The sequence below is a fragment of the Seriola lalandi genome, unplaced genomic scaffold, assembly GCF_002814215.2.
Source record: "Seriola lalandi dorsalis isolate HSWRI2012SDOR001 ecotype SW California unplaced genomic scaffold, Sedor1 jcf7180002054321, whole genome shotgun sequence".
Classification (NCBI taxonomy): Eukaryota; Metazoa; Chordata; class Actinopteri; order Carangiformes; family Carangidae; genus Seriola; species Seriola lalandi.
In genome coordinates this window covers 217,401-237,608 of record NW_019524874.1, presented here as the reverse complement: position 1 = coordinate 237,608, position 20,208 = coordinate 217,401, and the positions used below count along the sequence as shown (strand labels likewise).

The 20,208-nt window shown below is 43.5% G+C and overlaps 3 protein-coding genes across 3 annotated transcripts in view; all 3 read left to right on the top strand.

Moving 5' to 3' along the window:
- LOC111655510 (titin-like) overlaps window positions 1-20,208 on the top strand; it is a 174,811-nt gene that overhangs the window by 25,497 nt on the left and 129,106 nt on the right. The window contains 21 exon segments of the mRNA XM_087174153.1: window positions 144-404; window positions 973-1,233; window positions 2,169-2,429; window positions 3,155-3,296; window positions 3,384-3,552; window positions 3,839-4,070; window positions 4,260-4,544; window positions 4,728-4,847; window positions 5,208-5,396; window positions 9,032-9,076; window positions 13,896-14,174; window positions 14,452-15,018; window positions 15,239-15,520; window positions 15,608-15,886; window positions 15,985-16,266; window positions 16,353-16,631; window positions 16,715-17,002; window positions 17,118-17,396; window positions 17,499-17,780; window positions 18,630-18,908; window positions 19,241-19,519. Coding sequence (XP_087030279.1) covers window positions 144-404; window positions 973-1,233; window positions 2,169-2,429; window positions 3,155-3,296; window positions 3,384-3,552; window positions 3,839-4,070; window positions 4,260-4,544; window positions 4,728-4,847; window positions 5,208-5,396; window positions 9,032-9,076; window positions 13,896-14,174; window positions 14,452-15,018; window positions 15,239-15,520; window positions 15,608-15,886; window positions 15,985-16,266; window positions 16,353-16,631; window positions 16,715-17,002; window positions 17,118-17,396; window positions 17,499-17,780; window positions 18,630-18,908; window positions 19,241-19,519 — 5,340 coding nt within the window.
- On the top strand, window positions 7,409-9,043 carry LOC111655512 (striated muscle-specific serine/threonine-protein kinase-like). The gene is made up of 2 exons (XM_087174151.1): window positions 7,409-7,775; window positions 8,052-9,043. The coding sequence occupies exons 1-2, from the start codon at window positions 7,409-7,411 to the stop codon at window positions 8,750-8,752; spliced, it is 1,068 nt and encodes a 355-aa protein (XP_087030277.1). The 3' UTR covers window positions 8,753-9,043.
- LOC147819091 (titin-like) lies at window positions 9,598-13,876 on the top strand (the record flags this gene model as incomplete). The annotated part of the gene is made up of 1 exon (XM_087174157.1): window positions 9,598-13,876. A coding segment is annotated over one exon (3,822 nt), but the record flags the coding sequence as incomplete, so codon positions are not given.

Here is a 20,208-nt window from a genome sequence, read left to right as displayed (position 1 = left end):
GCAAAAACTGATTTAAAATAATACCATTGATAAAAAAAACTGAACAACACAAATTTCAGTTTGTCAAAAATAAAAACCAGATATGAAGTTCCAAGGTGAACAGTTACACAATGAATTGTAAACTGTAAAATATTTTACCACAGCTATCAAGATCCTGAAGAAGCCAAAGGATGTGACGTCACTGTTGGGCGCAACAGCTTCATTCGAGGTTGGCATCTCTGAGGACGACATCCCTGTGAAATGGATGTTTAACAACGTGGAACTGAGGCCAAACGAGCACTACAGCATACTCTCTGAGAAAAAGACCCACAAACTGGTTGTCCAGAATGTGGACAACAGCAAAGAGGGAGTGTATACCGCTGTGGTGGGCCACCTGCAGTGCAACGCTCGCCTCACCGTTGAGTGTAAGTGTAGACTGTCAGGTTAGCCATTTATGAAGATGGAAAGTGTATGACCACTGTCAGTAAATGTAAATGCTACTACCACTATCCAAAAGTGAGACGTGCCGATTCTTTTAGCTCTAATTTTTCCAAATGTTTTAGTTAAGATTTATGTTTTTCTGCAGACAGTGCTGAATAATTTTACACTTAGCTATTGTTAAAATGCTGACAGTAGTAACAAACATGTTCCGAAATGCCAAAAATAAAAGTATTTTTTCCAATCCGTAATTTATTGTTTTCCATAGTTATGAATTGCACACTGCACTGAAAGCATTAGGACTGCTTCAGTAAATGAAATCCAAAGTTTAGGTTTGCAGATGATTTCAGATGCAAAAATAAATATAATTGTAGCATTCGTGCAAAACACAATCCTAGATTTATTTTGGTTTTGATTTTGTGCAACAAGTTTAACAGTTAGATCTGGATTTTAATTTTATTTCCTTGATCATGCATCTATCCTGAGAGACTCTTAGATTTATATTAGGATTAAATATGTTGAGACTGACATTTTCTCTTCACATTTTCCACTCAGCTCTGCGAGTCACCAAACCCATGAAGAGCGTGGAGGTCCCAGAGACTCAGGTGGCCACGTTTGAGTGTGAAGTTTCTCACTTCAACGTGCCGTCCACCTGGCTGAAGGACGGCGTGGAGATCGAAATGAGCGAGAAGTTCAGGATCGTGGTTCAAGGAAAACTCCACCAGCTGAAGATCATGAACACCAGCAGGGACGACTCTGCAGAGTACACCTTCATCTGCGGGAACGACAAAGTCTCCGCGAAGCTCACCGTTAATCGTAAATTCCTCTTATTTGCTGCTGTGTTTGATACTGAAATTTAGGCTTTTGATGATTGACCTTTCACCCTCAGATTTATAAATTAATTAATTGATAAATTAACAGGAAGTTGTTCAAACAACTTCATTGTTAGCATGCAAACATATTTAATCTGAGTTGATGAGAGCAAAACAGTGAGGTCCCCTCGCTCTAGGTTCAGACAAGTCTGAACCAGAGCCAAGTTTGAGTGCAACAACAATAACCACAACAAAAGTGAATTCAGTTAACTGCAACTTTAGTTTGGTTATGAGCAACCAAACATGAATATGAAAATAAAAACTGGGCCCTTTAAACCTAAGAAAATTGTCCTAATGTGATTTGCCACAGTTCAAGTAACTTCAGTCAGTCCAAAAGTCAACTTTTAGGTCATAATGTGTGTTGGAGCTGATACCAGTCCAGGTGACTGGTGCAATCCTACCTCAGGGAAGATAGTTCATACAGCTATTTCAGTGTAGATCCAGGTTCCTGGAAACCAAGCTGGGAGGTTCATCAACTACTGAAATCAATGAATCTTCTTCATTCAATAAAAGACCTGACCTGCAACAAAAAGGATTATAGTCAAATTGTTCTTACCATTTGTAAAGTGCATTGTAACTTTCCACTGTCGAGTTGTGTCGTGTCCTGCTGGTCTGGGGTTTCTTCTGATTTATGTTCCGCCATTGGAAAACATCTCTCCCCTTAAAGGTGATTCTGATTAAAGTAGGACACCCGCCCCACAGAGAGATGGGTACGAATGACTAGGCAGAAACTTTGCGGTGGCATCTGGGATGGTCAATCAGATTTTAGCCGCCCCTTTAAAACCACACCTGTTATTAAGGGCCCTGTATTCCATAAGACGTAAAGACCATTCATCTATAGTATTGTCTCAACTTACCATCAGTTCTGTTCTTTTCCAGCCATTCTAATCACGACGATGCTGCAGAACCTGAACGCTCAGGAGAAAGACACGGTCACATTTGAAGTGAACATTAACTACGAGGGAATCACCTACAAATGGCTGAAGAACGGCGTGGAGATCCGATCCACGGACAGATGCCAGGCTCGCTGCAAACAGCTCACACACACTCTGAGCATCAGGAACGTTCACTTTGGAGACAGTGCTGAGTACACCTTCATGGCCGGCTCTGCAGTTACTACAGCCAAACTTTACGTTGAGGGTAAGATGTTAATTTGACTATTTTTCCTTTCAGATCTCTTCCAACACCTGTGGGAAATATCTGGATCTTTAGAATCTCAAAAACTTCCCCAGTGACCATTAAAACCTCCCATAGACCCAACAGAAACTACTAAAGAAATCCAAAAACCTCCCAAATGACCTCAGGATACCCCTACTGGATGTCTAGAACCTCCCCAATTACAACTAGAACCACTTATACCAACCCAGGAACCTCCTTAAGGACCATTAGAACCTCTCAGTCACAACTGAAACATCCACATAAGCACCACAATCTCCCAATGCACCACTAGAAACTCTTAAAGGAACCCAAGAACCTCCCAAGTTACCCCACGTACTACCCCATAGAACTTCCTTCCATAAGACTTCCAGAATCTTCCCAGTGACCACTAAAACCTTCTAAAGGACCAAAACAACTTAATACAGGACCTCCAGAACCTCCAGAAGGACATGTAGAATGTAATATAAATGAAACTAAACTATCCTAAAGGACCAATGAAACCTCCCCAATGACACTAGAGCCTCTTAGTGGACCCCTAGAACCTCTGAATGGACATCTAGACCCTCCTAAAAACCATAAGAACATTACCTATGGGAGCAGTCATTTCAGCACTACACACCCCTTTAACATTACAGAGTCAGTTGATTCAATGTGAACCCAGGTTAAGTAAAGTGGTTTATGACCCTGTGTTTTTTTTTCCACTGCAGCCCGTGTGGTTGAGTTCACCAAACACCTGAGGGACCTGAAGATCACAGAGAAGAAGAGGGCAACTTTTGAGTGTGAAGTTTCTGAACCAAACGTGCAGGTGATGTGGATGAAGGATGGGCAGGAGCTGGAGATATCTGACAGGTAGAGCAGTTCACATTCAGCTTATAAAAAACGAACTCTACCTGAATTATGAAAACAAACGTGACAAACATCCTCCCTTTTCTGCAGATATAAAATGACCTCGGATGAATTTGTGCACCGCCTGGTCCTGCCATCTGTTCGCCTCTCTGACGCCGGAGACTACACCGCTGTGGCTGGATCCAGCATGTCCAAGGGCCACCTGGCAGTCGAGGGACGGGACATCAAAATTTCAGAGCCCGCTAGCAGGAACATCACTGTGAGTTCACACGCATACTGTATCCATGTACACAGTTTGAATTGCTTTGCCTTCATCATTTTACTTTGCATCAATTATAGAGTTGAAGATTTTCCCTGACTTTAAAATTGGGTTAACTTGGTTAACTCTCTTTGTCAATACAAAAAAAAAAAACACAGTCAAATCCTTGATCTGTTGAAAATAAAATGTCCTGACAGGTTCTTGCAGCTGGAGCAGAGTTAATAAGTAAGAAATACAAAAATCTCATTTCCCAGGATTCAACTCTACCAATCCTCTGTTTTTGCAGGTCGTTGAGAAAGAGAGAGCGACCTTCGAGTTTGAGGTGGATGAGGAAGATGTGGATGGTCGGTGGATGAGGAACGGCGTGGAGATCCAGTTCTCAGTAGAGGAAAGGTTCAACTATGCCACCATCAGGAAGCTCCACCGCCTCACCATCTCTGAGACGTACAGGAGCGACGCCGGGGAGTACACCTTCTTAGCCGGCAGAAACAGGAGCACCATGAACCTTCATGTCAGATGTAAGAACTCTGAACTGCCATCACAGAAACAGATCAGTCTGCTCTCACTTACCTGTCACTACATTGGAGCTAATTCATGACATTTTCTGAACATGAATATGGCCGCAGTCAATTCACAAATTCACAAACAAATTAAGGTCCTATATCATTGGTTAACTTACCTTCCTCTCTTCTGTTTTCTGTCTTCAGTGCCAGAGCCTCCTCAGATCGTCCGCCCCATGCAGCCTCAGACGGCGATGTCAGGTCGGTCAGTTCGCTTCTCGGTGCAGGCGTGCGGCCTCCCTCAGCCTCAGGTCACCTGGTACAAGGACTCCCAGGCTCTGTCCACCAGCTACAAGTGCAAGTTCCTCCACGACGGAGACGAGCACACGCTGCTGCTGCTGGAGGTCTTCCCTGAAGACGCCACTGTCTACAGCTGCACGGCCAAGAACGACTACGGAGAGGCGACAAGCTCCGCCTCTCTCAATGTGGAAGGTATGTCATCACGGCGAGGTGTCAAGACGTTGGGATTTGTTTGACTTTGTTTCATCAGGATTTTGAAATTAAAAAGTTATATTTAGATTGTAGTTAGCTGATTATTATTAATTTAATTAACCAGACGATCTTTACACTTGATGAGTAACTTGATTGATTATTTCTCCTTATTGTGTCTTACAGTTCCTGAGGTGGTCGAAGCTGCAGCTCGGGTCCCTCCTCCGGTCCTCATCATTCCTGTACATGACATCCTGGTCGCTGAGGGACACCGTGCCCAGTTCCAGTGCAACGTCTCTGGGGAAGGTAGTGACCACTGCTCAGCGTCTTCTGGCTGTTATTTTCTTAGTAACTGCAAAGAGACACAGATATCTATCTGGACCCAGTTTATATTAGAGACACGTTTACACATTATTTTTGATCATATTTTAGTAAGAAGTCATTCCTGCTTTCATTTGCTGTTTATACAGACTCAACCTTTCCTCCATGTTTACCTGAATTTATACATTACTTTAAGTTAGAACATAAAAATGATTTCATTTAATTTTTTGTGTAATTTTATTTAATTTAAAATTAAAGATAGTGACAGGTGACAGATCGACGTGTGTCTCATCTGTGTATATTATTTGCAGTGAATACGTATTAAAACACACACTGTGTCTCCAGATCTGCAGGTTTCGTGGTTCTGTAATGACAGAGAGATCAGAGAGTCAGACATCTTCAGGATGTCTCATTATGGTGACACCTGCCAGTTGGAGATCTCCAGAGTTCTCCATGAGCACGAAGGAGAGTTCTCATGTGTTGCTGCAAACTCAGCAGGAATGGTCACATGTGCCGCGACCTTGAATATTGATGGTGAGTTTTCCATTATATATATATATTCATGTGCTCAATGACATTCAGGTCAAACTGTCATTGTCAGACCTTTAAAGAAACACTGCATGTGCTTCAACACTCAGAGACAATCTCTGCCAGCATGTTCCTCACTAGGGATGCTCTGATTTTTTGTCATTTAGAGTTGGTTTCCATTGTGGCAATAAGGTCCTCTGAGATCCACACAATGCTTTTTAAGTCTCTTTATTTATCTGTTAGCTGGGAGTCTCAAAGGTTACACATTTATTATCAGTCATTAAGTGGATCACAATGATTAAGGGCTCTTACCGACTGGTGGTGGATCAGTCAGAGCATCCCTCTCTGTAACTACAGCACAATCTGACCAGAAAGATGTGCTTTTAGTTGTCAAAGAGTCTCCTCCTTCCCTCCAGGGTTGAAGCTAGCATGACTCACCATCATCTTGTCAAAAATATAATGAAGCATCTATTGGCCAAAAAAAAAAAAAAGAATCAATAGAAGGCTGTATGGTTCAGCGGGGGGCGGGGGAAAGTTTCAGCATGTGTCCATCATACCAGACATCACCTGCTGCTGGTCACACAGAGAGTTTAGTTGGCAGCATTTTGTGAAATCCTCTGATTCAATGTCAGAGGCTTCACATCAACACCAGTTCCATCCTTGTTTAGCTTAGCTTAGCACTAGCAGGAGGAAACTGTTAGTTTTCTCAAAACTGAAGAAACCTAGACACTCCACTGTAAATTGAAACTAAAATTTGTCAGTTTAATTAACAAGAAGCTAGCCAACGTGAGCTAGCTGACACCATAGCTTCTCAGCTAACAAGAAAAAAAGATTTTAGCTTGTTAGAAAGACACCTAAGGATATGGACAGCAGTTTAATCTCTGTCTGTCCGGTACACAGACAGTTCAGGAAATGTTAGCCTAGCTTAGCACAGAGACTGCAAGCAAGTAAAAGGCAAGTGAGAAAATTCACTGCAAATTTAGTCATTTTCAATAACCAGGAAAACGACTGTTGGCTAGACAGTTTGTTATCTAACTGACAGAGCTGGCCTAGCCTAGCACATACACACTGCAGGAGGGGAATGCTGCTAGCCTAGCTTAATCAATAGAGAAAAGTCCAAAAAGTCAGTCTGATTTGTATCTGGGGCTAATCATGTTTTACCCAACAAACCGTGAGCTGTTTTATTGTCAACCTAGACGCATAGTCAGATGAATGTCTGACTTTCTAGCATTTAATTAGTGAACATTAATTAGTTAATCTCTACATGTCAACAAGATCATTGTGCAGCCGGTCCCTGGTTATAGCAACTTGCCAGCTGAACCTTCAGAAACTCTTTCATATCTTAATTATGATAATGTGACAAACTGTAGTTCATATTTTTTGTGAGCATGTTAGATATTTTAAACCAGTAGCCCTGGACTCTGTTTGCTTTCATCCTCACTGTGAGCACAGGTGATAATCTTACAGGTCTTTCCTACGTGATGCATGATGTCTTCTCTTCCTACATGAATGGCTCTTAACAGTAGGGTCATCTTTACTCTAAGACATGTCTCCTCATGTCAGAGGAATGCAGCATGGACAAAACAGAGCTGAACTTTGGAAAATCTAGCTTTCCTGGTTCTTCACACTCGAGCACGGACATAATCCATAGCTTTTTTTATTGTTTTATTGTAAGTTTTGGCTCCAGTCAAGCTTGCATGATTGACAGCGGAAACCAGCCACTGTCCACTCCCTCACTGATCCTGACTGATCCTCAACGCTCCACTCCAACTGCACCCCTGGCAAACAAGCTGTGAAACAAGTAACCTGAAGAAGTCACCAGAATGATGTGTTGACCTAATTCTTCTACTCTTTCTTACTGCCCAGATGAAAAAGCCTTAGCTAGTGTGTGGAGCACTGAGGCTGAGACTAAGCTAAGTCAGAGTCTGGAGGCTCAGACCGAGAGTTTCAGCTCTCTGTCGGTGGGGCAAACCGCCCACAGTGTTGAGTTTTCTGAGACAGTCTCTGAGAGTTCCTCCATGTCTTTGAGGACGATTGAGATTCAAATGGAAGGTGGGAGCCTGGTGGAGATGAGCTGTGAGCACAGCGTTGATATCAAACTCTCAGCCAGCCCCAAACTACTGATGGAAATGAGTGACGTCCGGGTGAAAAATGGCGAGATGGCCGAGTTCAACTGCTCATTCGAAGGGCAGCCCTTCACCGGGGTGGTATGGGATCATAACGGCCAGAGCCTGGCGGACACGGAGCGGGTGAGGCGCTCTCAGAGCGGGGGGTTGTTCTCACTGGTCATCCAGAGTGTTGGTGTGGTGGACCAGGGTGTGTACCGCTGCACAGCCACCAACCAACACGGCCAGAACAGCTCCTCTGCCCAGCTCACTGTTGAAGGTGGTTAATCTTTCTTTTTTTATCAGTCTGTCTCATCTGGTCCATCCCACCTCTCCACTGCTACTTCCTGCCCTGTCCCCTCCTCTCATAATTTAATATTTCCTTTTAGCCTGTAACCTGTTAGAATGTAATAGAATAACCAGCTTTGTAGTCTAGTGTACCCTGTTCCTGCTGTTGCCAGCTTTGCCTCGCTAATCTCATCATTCATCCTACTAACCCCTTTAGTGCTTAGAGTCACAGCCTTATACTCTCTGACCCCTAATTACTCTCCCTAACTTTATTCTCACCCAGCTAAAGAAGCAAATCTCAAAGCAGAAACCCCCATCCCTACCGATTCTGTGCGTAAAATGTCTCAGGCAGACAGGGAGACCCCTAGAGATTCCCCCAACCAAGACAAACATGAGGCACTGGAGAAACTGGGACTGTCGCCTCTATCTTCCCAGAGACCTTACGGCTTCATCGGCCACCTGCATTTCCCTGATGTCTTGCCTCATGACGAGCGAGGTCAACTCCTTTCCAGCTACCCCGAGTTCCTGATCAAACTGCCCTCTGAGCTGCTGATCCAAAACAGAGACAGCGGCTCCTTGTATTGCGTTATGAAGGGGGTTCCCACTCCCTTTGTTATTTGGCTTTACAACCGGTTGAATCTTGAAGATTCTGTGTCTTACTCTCTGAAACATGACGGCCCCCTGTGCTGTGTAAATGTTAACAATGTGGGATCCGGACACGGGGGCTCTTACACTTGCAAAACTGTCAACTCAGCCGGGGATGCTGAGTGCAGCACAGTGATGAAAGGTTGGCATCTGCATGCTTTTGGTCCTTCTGCTCACTTGGCCTTTATTTGGCCCACCACTCATCCACACTGCTTTCCACCTACACAGCCAGCAGAGGCACACGTGTTCACAGGGCGGCACCACCTCCTCAACAAGGTTAACCCCTGTCTTTCGGTCGCTGACCTTTGTGTCCTGCTTTACTGACTAAAACACAAAAAGAGATAAAGAGAGAGGGACACTCATATCACTGAGCATTTTCCCCAAAGCCAGAGGTGCTACACACTAAAGACCAACAGAAAGCATGCAAGAATGTCAGATAAAAAAAAACAAACAAAAAAAACAAAAACAAACAAACAAACAAACAAAAAAAACTGATGATATGGATGCACGACCTGTCACTGATTCTAACAGTCTTGCACCATATGAGACTTTGTGTGCAGTTTCTGGAGTGTTTTTAATCTGGTAACGTTTGTGTCTTCACAGTAACTGCAGTGGAGAAGGAATCAATGATTCAGGAGGAAGTGAAAGGTAAATATTTCACGTCAGCAGGAATGTCTGTCCATGAGGTGACATAACTTGTTTGTGTTTAGTTGAGATGTAGATGTTTTCATAGAGAAAGGATTTTCAATAATTTGATTTTGTCTTCAGGCTGGTGGAGAGACTCATGTTAAATTCGAAAAATTCACTGTATTTTACCTGTTTCTTTGTTGGTATTTTTGGATGTTCTTTAGTTTGAGGCTTGTATTCTTCATGCTACTGCACATCATTTTCCAAGATGTACTGTACTCTTTTATTTTGATTAAAATCTGAAATCATGCTTCACTTCCAGGGCTTTAGACCAAATCTAATGATTTTCCTCAGTGGACAAAATATTGATATGAATGAATTTCTTCTGAATGGATTTTTCTGACCAAAATATTGAAACCTGACAGCATGTTTTGGAAAATGAACAGTAGTAATAAGAAGTAAATGTAGCCCGTAGTAAATTGGCTAAAGCATCCGATCCACTATGGCTGTTTCATTGACCTTGCAGTCAAATATAACTGAACTGTACAGGAAGTCATTCTGTTTTCAGTGCAGGTGACATTATTGTGGTTGCAGTGTGTGTCTCACTTTACTTTAAACTGTCATTATCCTGCTCAGCCTTCTCTAGCTCAACCATCACAGTGGAAGAGGAAACACAGGAGTCGTTCTACACTGGCTTAAAGTTACCAGACAAAACCAGAACACTTGAACTCAAGCCAGAGTCTAAACGCTACTCCAGCACTGTGGAGAAGAAAAAAGAAAAACCAGTTTTCCTCAGCGAACTTTCTCCTAAAGCAGCGACTGTGGGGGAAACTACTACGTTAACTGTCAAAGTGTCCGGTTTCCCTAAGCCCACTGTTCAGTGGTCCCACAACGGGCAGACCATAACGAGTTCGTCCGTCTATACATTCATTCACGAGCAAGATGAGTATAGCTTGGTGATTAATAAAGTTCAAAGGGAGTTTGAAGGAGAGTACTCCTGTACAGTCAGTAATAGATACGGCCAGTCGACTTGCACTTCATATCTGCATGTTGAGCTGAAGGAGCCAGAAAGGGAGGAAAGAGATGATGAGACATTTGAACCAACTGGGAAACCCCCAGAATTCACTAAAACAATAGAGTCTGTTCAGTTGTCCGAGGGAGGTCAAGCCTTCTTCAGGTACATTGTGACCGGAGATCCTCTCCCTGAGGTTCAGTGGCTCAAAGGCAGCTTCCACATTCAGCCTAGTGGGTTCTGTATCATTGTGAGCAACCCAGATGGATCAGGTTTTATTAATATTAAGAGTGTCAAACAAGAGCACAGTGGCATCTACACCTGCAAGGCCTCCAACCAATATGGGGAGGCGTCTTGTACTGCTGAGTTGCTGGTGGTCGTGGAAACAGTTCAGGAAGAGCACACATTGGTTAAGAAAACTAAAGGTTTGAAGATTTCCATGACTGAACAGTCAACAGAATCTAGGTTACATGAGGGAAGAACCCGATCTGATCAGATGATTTATACTATTAGCACCGAAGACCGGCAGATTATTCCAAGTGAGGAGGTGGGAACTCTCAGAGAGCTCGATATCTCTGCTGCCACCCTTCATCGAGAGCAGCTTACCCACCAGGCAGCAGTGCTGCAGTCTCATGAAATACAGGAGAGGGTTACTTTGGCTCCCACCCACCCACCTCAGGCTTCAGCTGTTCCTATGAAACAACTTCACATGGCGACTTTCTTGTCTTCCGTCCACGAGAGACGAAAGATCACTGAGCAGCACTCTGAACGAATTCTCAGCCCTGAGGTAGTCGAACTCCAGTTAGCCAAAGAGCAGCCGTCCAAGCTGATGTCGGCCACATCTGAAGAGGTCCTGCCACTCACCACAGTGAGAGCTGAGGCCTTGACGGACCAGAAACCAGAGCACATGAAGACCTTGACTGAGCCCAGGCAACTTGTTAGCAGTTACCAAATAGAGTCTCCTCTACCTGTCCTTGATGAAACTTCAAGCGTCCTGCACAGATCAGAGGAAGAGAGGAGTTTCAGAATCACAGAGGGGGTTAAGCTTTTATACTCGGCTCAGTCTACAGCGCAGCTGCCCATCACAGAAAGGCACTCTGAGCCTATGCCAGCTTTAGATGCAGCTACCAAACCCCTCACCGAGAAAGAGCAGTCTAAACCAGTGGTAGCACCAGTGAGCGAAACTAGAGTGACGTTATCAAAAGAGCAGAAATTTGAAATTCACAGACTGGAGCAGGAGAGCATCAGTCCATGCAAAGACATCATATATAAATCAGCTATTGCTGCTGAAGAGAAATATGAATTCCAGGCTGAACAGGCAAGGCAGGTGCCAGGTATAGCATCTTCTGTGAATCTGCAGCCTCAGCGAGAGGGAGAAAGACTCCTGAACCTGCAGGTAATCAGTGATCAGGATGTTTTACAGTCTGAGGGAAGGTTCAGTTGTGAAAAACCCTGTAGAGAGCAGGCAGAGGCAAGGAAAAGTCCAACTGTGTTGCATTCAGTGACTCAAGAAGAGCAGAGAACTGTGATTTGTGAGGCAACTTCAGAGTTTGCAGCAAAGACTGACGCCATATCAGCTCAGGCAAAGAAAGAGGCACCACCGACAAAATACCTTCAGTCAGTTCATTCTTTATCAGTTCTACCAAAGGAAGGCTTACTTACCATCATTACACCCAACAAGCAGGTGGCGATGCAGAAACAGGAGAAGGCTAGAAGACATGCAGCTACCTCAGAAGAGAGAAGAGAGATCACAGCAGATTATCACAAAGATCTTGATTTGACGGTGACTGGGGTTCAGTCGCAGCTTCAAACAGAGCCCAGACTAGCAAACATCCTCATGGTCTCCTCCCAGCCCATGCAGATTCCAAAGGAGACTCCTTTTACTGCTGACATGAAGCAGCAGCGAGCACTAGTCCAAAAAGAGGATAATTGGAATATCATGCACTCTTTGAACGTCATAGACACTCAGCCTCTTGAGGAAGGTCACACCATTAGTCTTGAAACTGATGAGAAATTCAGGCCCGAGATGAAAGTTGAGCCCAAGATCCCCAAAAGGCCCGTGTTCATAGAGGAGAAGGCTGTTGCTACTGAAAGCTGTACTATCTTAGAAGCAGCTGAGCAGGACTTTGCGGTCCAGATCCAAGAGGGCCAGTCACTCCGACAGTCAGTGCTGCTCGAGGAGAAGCAAGTCATTATTGAAGAACATTCTAGTGAGATACATAAATCTACGGGCTCCTCTGTCAGCGTTGTGATGCAGCCCAAAGGAGTTCTGTTTGTCCATGAGTCTCAGGACACTGAAAGTCTACCTAAGGAACTCAACTTTATCATTCAGATTCCCAAATCCTCTAGTCTGAATATACGGCGCCAGCTCAGAGATGCTCTTCAGTCTGCTGTGGCCAGCGACCAGTCAGTGCTGCTGGCTGATGTTGTAGGAAGGTTAGAGGCTGTGGAGGTACAGGAAGTGAAGGTTCAGAGAGAGCCCAAACAGGTCACGAATACTTATCTTATCACAGCACCAGGTGCTCCCATAGAGATCACACTGTCTTTTGAGGGTGAATACCCTCAGACAGCTGACCTCAGGTCTGAACTCCAGGTAGCCCTGCATGCTATGGTTTTCCAGGAGCAGCAAAGTCTTACATCAGAGCAATCAGGCACCATGCAGATTGAAAAGCCTCAGAGAGCGCTAGTCAGGTCAGCACCCTCTAAAGAGGTGTTGTCATCTGTGGTGGACACTGTGATTGTGGCAGAGAGTGCAGTTGGTTTTCCTCCTGCCATGTCTCAGTCTGCAGCCATCAAAACTGAGGAGTCTGAGTCTGAGATCCGACAGTCTGAGCAGGTAAGCAGGAAGAAAGTAAAGGTACAGAGGGATGTCTCCGCTGCTGAAGCAACTGCCACTGTCCCTGTGGGCCAGGTTCCTGTTGAACAATGCATGGACATTTTTGTCCAAAGAGAAACAAGAGAGGAGTATCTCTCAGAGGCAATCATGATCAGTGAGTCCTCAGACAGTCTGGTAGATTATCCTGTCGTCGTTAACTCTCTGGAAGAAGTTTACACTGAGGAAAACAGCAAGGCCATTTTTACTGCCACCATCAAGTATGTCACCAAAGTAAACTGGTTTTTCAATGGGCAATTGGTGAAATCTGGCAAAGAGTTCAAGTGTTCTAAAGACCACAACACATACACACTAGTTGTCAACAAAGTTGTCAAGGAGAGGCATCAAGGAGAATATGTCTGTGAGGCTGAGAATGAAGTCGGCAAGACGACAACATCTTCAAGACTCACTGTGGTCTCAAGAGGTTTGATGATGGACAATTCTTTGATATCATCATCAACTAACTTCACACATTGGTAAACTTCACATTCTGTTGTCTGCAAACCTCAACCATTACTCAAGTTGAATATTGGGTATTTTTCAAGCAAAACAAAATGTGTAGGTTTGAGGTTTTCACCCAAAAGCAGTAAAATCCTCACAGCTCATCCATTCCTCCACAAACACATTACCCTCATATCTACTCCTGTTTTCTTCCAAGGAATCACCTTTGACTCCATCTCCTTAAACATCCTTCATTCCTCACTCCTGGTCCATTATTTTGTGCATGCTTTCTCTACTTTTCTTATCACAGAACTCCTGTTCATCTCCTCTTCAACATAAACCTAATACCATCTTCCTCCTCCACAGTCACAACAGGATAACTCTGTGTTTGTCACTTTCCATCCCAGGCTCACTACATCACCACCGCCAGTAGAAACATTCCTTTTTGTTTCCATTTCGACTTCTTCTGTTTATTTACTTCGTCTTTTTATCTCTCTTTCCCTCCAAAAACACAGTGAAACCTGTGTTCAGGCACAGAATTGTCCCTATGGAGATCAACATTGGCAACAGTGCCAAGTTTGAATGTGAAACCGAGGACGCTCCGAATGTGAGCTTCAAGTGGTACAAAGATGGGCAGTCCATCAAAGAGGGTGATAAGTACAGGATTATCAGTCGCTTCAGAACTTCCTCTCTGGAGCTTCTGGCCCCCACCAAGGAGGACAGTGGTGAATACACCTGCAAGGCGTCCAATCAACATGGCAGTGATGAATGCTCCGCCTCTCTCAGTGTGACAGGTAAGAGCGATGCATGTTTCTTTCCCCTTCGCTGGTTGAGTTTGGGGCTGTTATTGGTGTTGTAGTTGATTTTTTTTCCTACACGGTGTCATTGTTTGTTCTCTGCTGGTCTTCTTTTGATAGTCACCAGTGCTGGAGACGTCCTGCTTGCTTAATTTTTTTAAAAAAGAAAAAGAATTTCCTGCTTGCTGTTTTTTTGGCAGGTTTTGGTTAATGCAAATTAACAGGGTACGACATATTACCACTAATGTGTTTCTCTTTTTCTTAATTCTTATAGAGCAATATCCTCCTGCCTTTGTAACTAAACCTGACCCTCAGACTGTGTATGTTGGTAAGAGGGCAATGATACAGTGTGTAATAACAGGATCTGCTCCTCTGAATGTTGTCTGGCTCAAAGACAATCAGGACTTACCCAAAGTGCCTGCACAATACCAAACCTTTTGTGAAAAGAACAAACACAATCTTGAGATAACCACACTTGAGGCAGCTGACAGGGGGCTTTATGTTTGCAAAGTGTCTAATAATGTTGGGACGGCTGAGTGCAGCATGGAGCTGCGTGTCATTGATAAGCCCAACTTTGTAAAGCCTCTGGGTCCTGTCGCTGCTGTGGTTGGAGCTCCTCTGCATCTGGAGTGTCAGGTGGATGAGGACACTGGAGTAAATGTCACCTGGACCAGAGATGGTAGAAAAGTCCACCAATCTCCAGACTGTAAACTGTCTTTTGAGGATAAGACAGTGACCCTTGATATCATAAAGACAACACTGAAAGATTGTGGAAATTTTGTGTGTACGGTGGCAAATGAAGCCGGGAGCGCAACATGCTCCACTTCGGTGAAGGTACAAGGTAAGAGCTGTCTACTTGATTTTCATGAATACTGCAGCATTTGAAGCTGTTGCAAATCTGCAGTACTGAAAATTAAGATAATGTTATACTGAGGTGTCTGATGTACATGGTATTAATGCAGCTCCAGCTGTTCTTTTTTATAATCTTACACCACTTCTCACTCAATGCTGGGTTGCTATTTTTGAAATGACTTGGCTCCTTCACCCACACACCTCTGCAGAGCCACCAGTCTTTGTAAAGAGGCTGGAAGCCGCCACAGTCTGGAAGCAAGGCAGCACTTCACGACTGCAGTGCACCATCAAAGGATCCCCTGAACTTCACACCACCTGGTTCTTTAATAACAGTGAGCTGTCTGCTGGAGGCAGATACAGCATCAGTCTGAAGAATGGTGTGGCCACTCTTGAGATACAAGAAGTCATGTTGAGTGACAGTGGAAACTACACCTGCGAGGTTCTCAATGAGTCTGGCTGTGAAAGTTGTAGCACTAAAGTAACAGTGAAAGGTATGTAGACTTAGACAGTATTTATTATAGAACCAAATTTGCAGTCAGAATAAGATTCGTCAAATTGAACCACATGTTTCCCTTCAGAGCCACCATCTTTCAAAAAAGAGCCGCTCTCCATAGAGGCGGTCAGAGGATCTGTGGCTGTGTTGGCGTGTGAACTATCAGGTTCTTCACCATTCGAGGTGTCTTGGAAAAAGAATAAGAAACGCCTGAACACAGATAAGAAGTACAGGATAATGTCACAGGGAGCCGTCACCTCTCTGGAGATCCACTCATTCGAGAGTGCTGACACAGGGGAATACGAATGTGTCGTATCAAATGAGGTCGGGTCAGTGACCTCAAAGTCTGTGGCTAAACAGAAAGGTTAGTGATGTACAGAAAAACACAAAACAGGCGTATTGTAATTTTTGTAGCCCTCTCAACTGTTGTCTATATAATAATTACTAATACTGTTATTTCAGAACCACCTATGTTCTCAAAGAGGATTGAGAGTGCTACAGCAGTGTTGGGAAATACAGTGAAGCTACAGGGAACCCTAAAAGGCTCAGCTCCCATAACAGTCAAATGGATGAAAGACTCTGAGCTGCTAAGAGATGACGATCCAAACGTCAAAATGAAATATGAGAACAACATCACAAGCATTTCCTTCTCCTCTGTTGAGATAAAACACAGTGGCAAGTACACTTGCGTCGCTGAAAATGAGGCAGGACAGCAGAAGTGTGAAGCAGTCTTAACGGTTCAAGGTCAGAACACGTTCCTATTGATGGGAAATATTTTCAAAGTTTAGATGTCAATGTTTATAAAGTCTAAAATTCATGTTGCATTTTAGAACCTGCTAGGATCTTAGAGAAAGCAGCGTCCATCAGTGTGACGACAGGGGATTCGGCCACATTGGAGTGCACCATCTCTGGAAGCCCAGAGCTCAAAGTAAAATGGTTTAAAGATGGTAAAGAGATGATCAGTGGCCGTAAATATAAGATGATGGTGAAGGAGAACACTGCCACCTTAAAGATCCTCACAGCAGAGAAAGGAGACACTGCAGAGTACAAGATGGAGGTGTCCAATAAAGTTGGAAAAGATCAGAGCACATGCTCAGTCACTGTGATAGGTTAGTTTACATCAGTAATAACACCTGATAGATAGAGTTGGCCCGTGATGACAGTTACATGACTGATCTACTTCCCCACACAGGTCGTGCAGTTCCACCATCCTTCACTAAAGCTCTTAAGAAAGTGGATGGGAGGATCGGTAGTAACATTACCTTGGAATGCAGAGTTTCTGGATCTCAGCCAATGGTTGTTTCTTGGTACAAAGACAATCAAGAAATCCACAGTGATGACAAATATAAGCTTGATTTCAGTGGGAGTACAGCTTCTGTACTGATAACAGGCCTGGATCAAAGTGATGGTGGAGTTTACACCTGCCAGGCCTCTAATGATGCTGGGGAAAAAGAAACCAGTGGCACTTTGTCCATCAAAGGTCAGAGGACATGAATGACTTTAGATTAAACAAGAACTCGGCAGACATTACAAATGATCATTAGTTATTTATAGGCTTTGAACATGAATGCTGTTTTTTTCCCTAATAACTCCAGAACCTCCAGTCTTCACCGTGAAACCTGAATCCCAGGACGCTTCACCAGGATCAAACGTTGTCATGAAATCAACCTTTACAGGATCAGCTCCTCTGGCTGTTAAATGGTTCAGAGAGGAGAAAGAGGTTTTCACTGGGGGAAAATGTTTCATAAAGAAAGATTCCTCTTCAAGCTCCTTGGAGCTTCACTCTGTGAAACCTAGCGACTCTGCTAAGTACACTTGCCAAGTGTCCAATGATGCTGGGAGGGTGGACTGCACTGCATTACTCTTTGTAAAAGGTGCTGTTTCATACTTCCTTTTTAAAAAGTGATTAGGTGACTGATTTTTGTTTTTTTTTTGCTAAACCTCTTTTTATTATAATTGTTACTGTTAATTTACAGAAGCCCCAACATTTACAATGAAGCTGGAGCCTTCACAGCTGCTAAGAACTGGACAGCCCCTGAATTTGTCCTGCAAAGTGCAGGGTACCCCTGTCATTAGCATCATGTGGTTTAAAAATGGCTCAGAAATCATTTCAGACCACAGACACACTATGTCCTTCGACAGCTCAATAGCAACTCTGGATGTAGAGAACTGCTCTGTAGAGGACGGTGGTGATTATGTCTGTGCGGCGTCCAGCGAGGCCGGCAGAGACCAATGCAGCAGCTCAGTAACAGTGAAAGGTTGGTTCAGTCTTCAGCGGTCCTCTTCATACAGTTGGTACAAAGCCTAGTCCACAGTGTTCTTTAACATGTTTATTACTGCCTACACTCATTAGAGAGTGCGAACGATTAGATTCTTGTCTATCACCACAAAGACCAGGGGTTATATTACGCAGAGAGACCATTTAGCTACACAATCAGGCAGAAAGCCAGTTATTGTTTACTCATGACTCCTACTAGTTCCTCAACCTAAAGATTTAAGTTGTCTGATGACTGTAAATTCCCAGTCGGTTTAAATGGTTGTCTATCTCAGTGTCAACCATGTGATTCTCTTGTCCAAATCCAAACCCCACCTCTTGCCAGTTGTTAGCTGGGATTAGCACCAGCTCCCCACAATCCTGTAAAGGATAAGTGAGTATAGCTAATGGATGGATAAACTCCAACACCAACCCTTACGAACATATAAGCCTACACTGAAAAGGTTTCCTTGACAAACCAGAGTTTCGCAGAAGCTCACAGATTAGCTGATTTGCATAAATCAAACCTGCATGCCACGCAAAGTAATTGGTTTATTTAACTTATGTCAAGACAGAGGTTTCATACTGAGAATAAAAAATATAAACGTTACATAAGTTGTTCGTAGAAGTATGTAAGAAACAGTGAAGCAAATGTTGCGAATGACCCGAAATGACACAGTGATATAGCCGAGAAATATTTTATGTACTCCACGTCACAAGGATTTTTAACAAGCACTGCTCAGTCAACGAATGAAGATGAATTCTGTGGACCAGATTGATCTCATGAGACTAGAACTTACTTTCCAGCCCTCTACTGTCTTTAAATATAACATTTATTATCTCTTTTCTATAGAGCCTCCAGTGTTTGTGAGGTCGTTTGAATCAACTGAGCATGTGAAAGGATCCGATATTATCTTGGAAGGAACCGTGTCAGGTTCTGCTCCATTTGAAATAAGTTGTTTCCTCAATGATAAGCCAATCAGAAACGACTCAAGGCATCAAATCAGTGTGGAAAATGACACAGTCACTGTTCAGATTTCAAACTGTGCAACCGGAGACGCTGGGATGTATCAGTGCACTGTTGCAAATGATGTTGGGGAGACATCTTGCTCTTGCCAGATATCATTGAAAGGTTAGTCCAAGGACAGTGTCAGATGCTATTGTCCGAGGTTATCTCACTGCATGCTGCCTCTTTATGAACGATGTTTGTATGCAAATGTGGCAAAAACTGTGTGAGGAGAAATTTACTATATTAATGTATATATGTAACATAAATGTAATCAGGCTCCAGTCACCATGACTTTCTTCATTTTTTTTCTTGTAATAAAAGTTATATATTATTGTAATAACAGGCTGCGCATGGTTTTCATATTTAGGTAGCCAGTAGAAGTTAGATCAGGGATCACTATGTTTGTGTAAATCCTCCTGCAGCCTGGAGTCTGATCTGTGGTCTTTTCTCACTAGAACCACCATCATTTGTTCAGAGACTAGAGGATATGTCCTGCATGGTGGGCTCTGAAATCTCTCTGAAGTGCATGTTGTCTGGATCACTTCCCATGACTTTCTCCTGGATCAAGGATGATCATGAGCTCACAGAAGACGAGCATGTTAAGATGTCCCATGAAACTAAAAGTGCCATTTTGAATTTGAAAAATGCTCAGTTATCACACGGCGGGAAATATGTGTGTCAGGCACAGAACAAAGCTGGGACTCAGAGATCTGCTGCCGTGCTCATTGTGACAGGTTTGTGGGACGTTTCTGGCTCTTACTTGTCTGTCGCTTTTATGTCAAGCTTGATGCTTTATCTGTCATAAAGAGCTGATTCAGCTTTTGATCATTTTGTTATCAGAGCCAGCAAATATTTCAGAACATGCAAAGTCCATCAGTGTAACCCAGGGTGACCCAGCCAGGCTTGAATGCAGATTCTCAGGCACCAAACCTCTCAAGTCCAGATGGATGAAGGCAGGGAAGGAGCTGACTTCAGACCACAGATACAGAATACAGAGCACAGACTCCAGCTCTGTGCTCAATATTATCAGAACAGAGGAAGGGGATAGTGGTGAATATACCTGTGAGGTTTCTAATGTTGCTGGCTTCAGTTCTTGTGAAGCATCAGTTACTGTCTTAGGTCAGTTTATAACAAAGTTTTGAGTTTTGAGATTTGCTTGTGTATCACATTCAAACAATCAACTTAACACACTGTTTTGCACTTTGTATGCAATAGATCAGATTATTAAACCGTCTTTCACAAGAAAACTGAAGGAGACAGAAGGTATCAAAGGATCATTCGCTCAGCTGGACTGTCTTGTATCTGGCTCCCTGCCAATAATCATACAGTGGTACAAAGATGAGACAGAAATCCAGACCGATGTCAAACACAAATGTACATTTTGTGAAAATGTTGCATTCCTGGAAATCTCTCGTCTTGACAG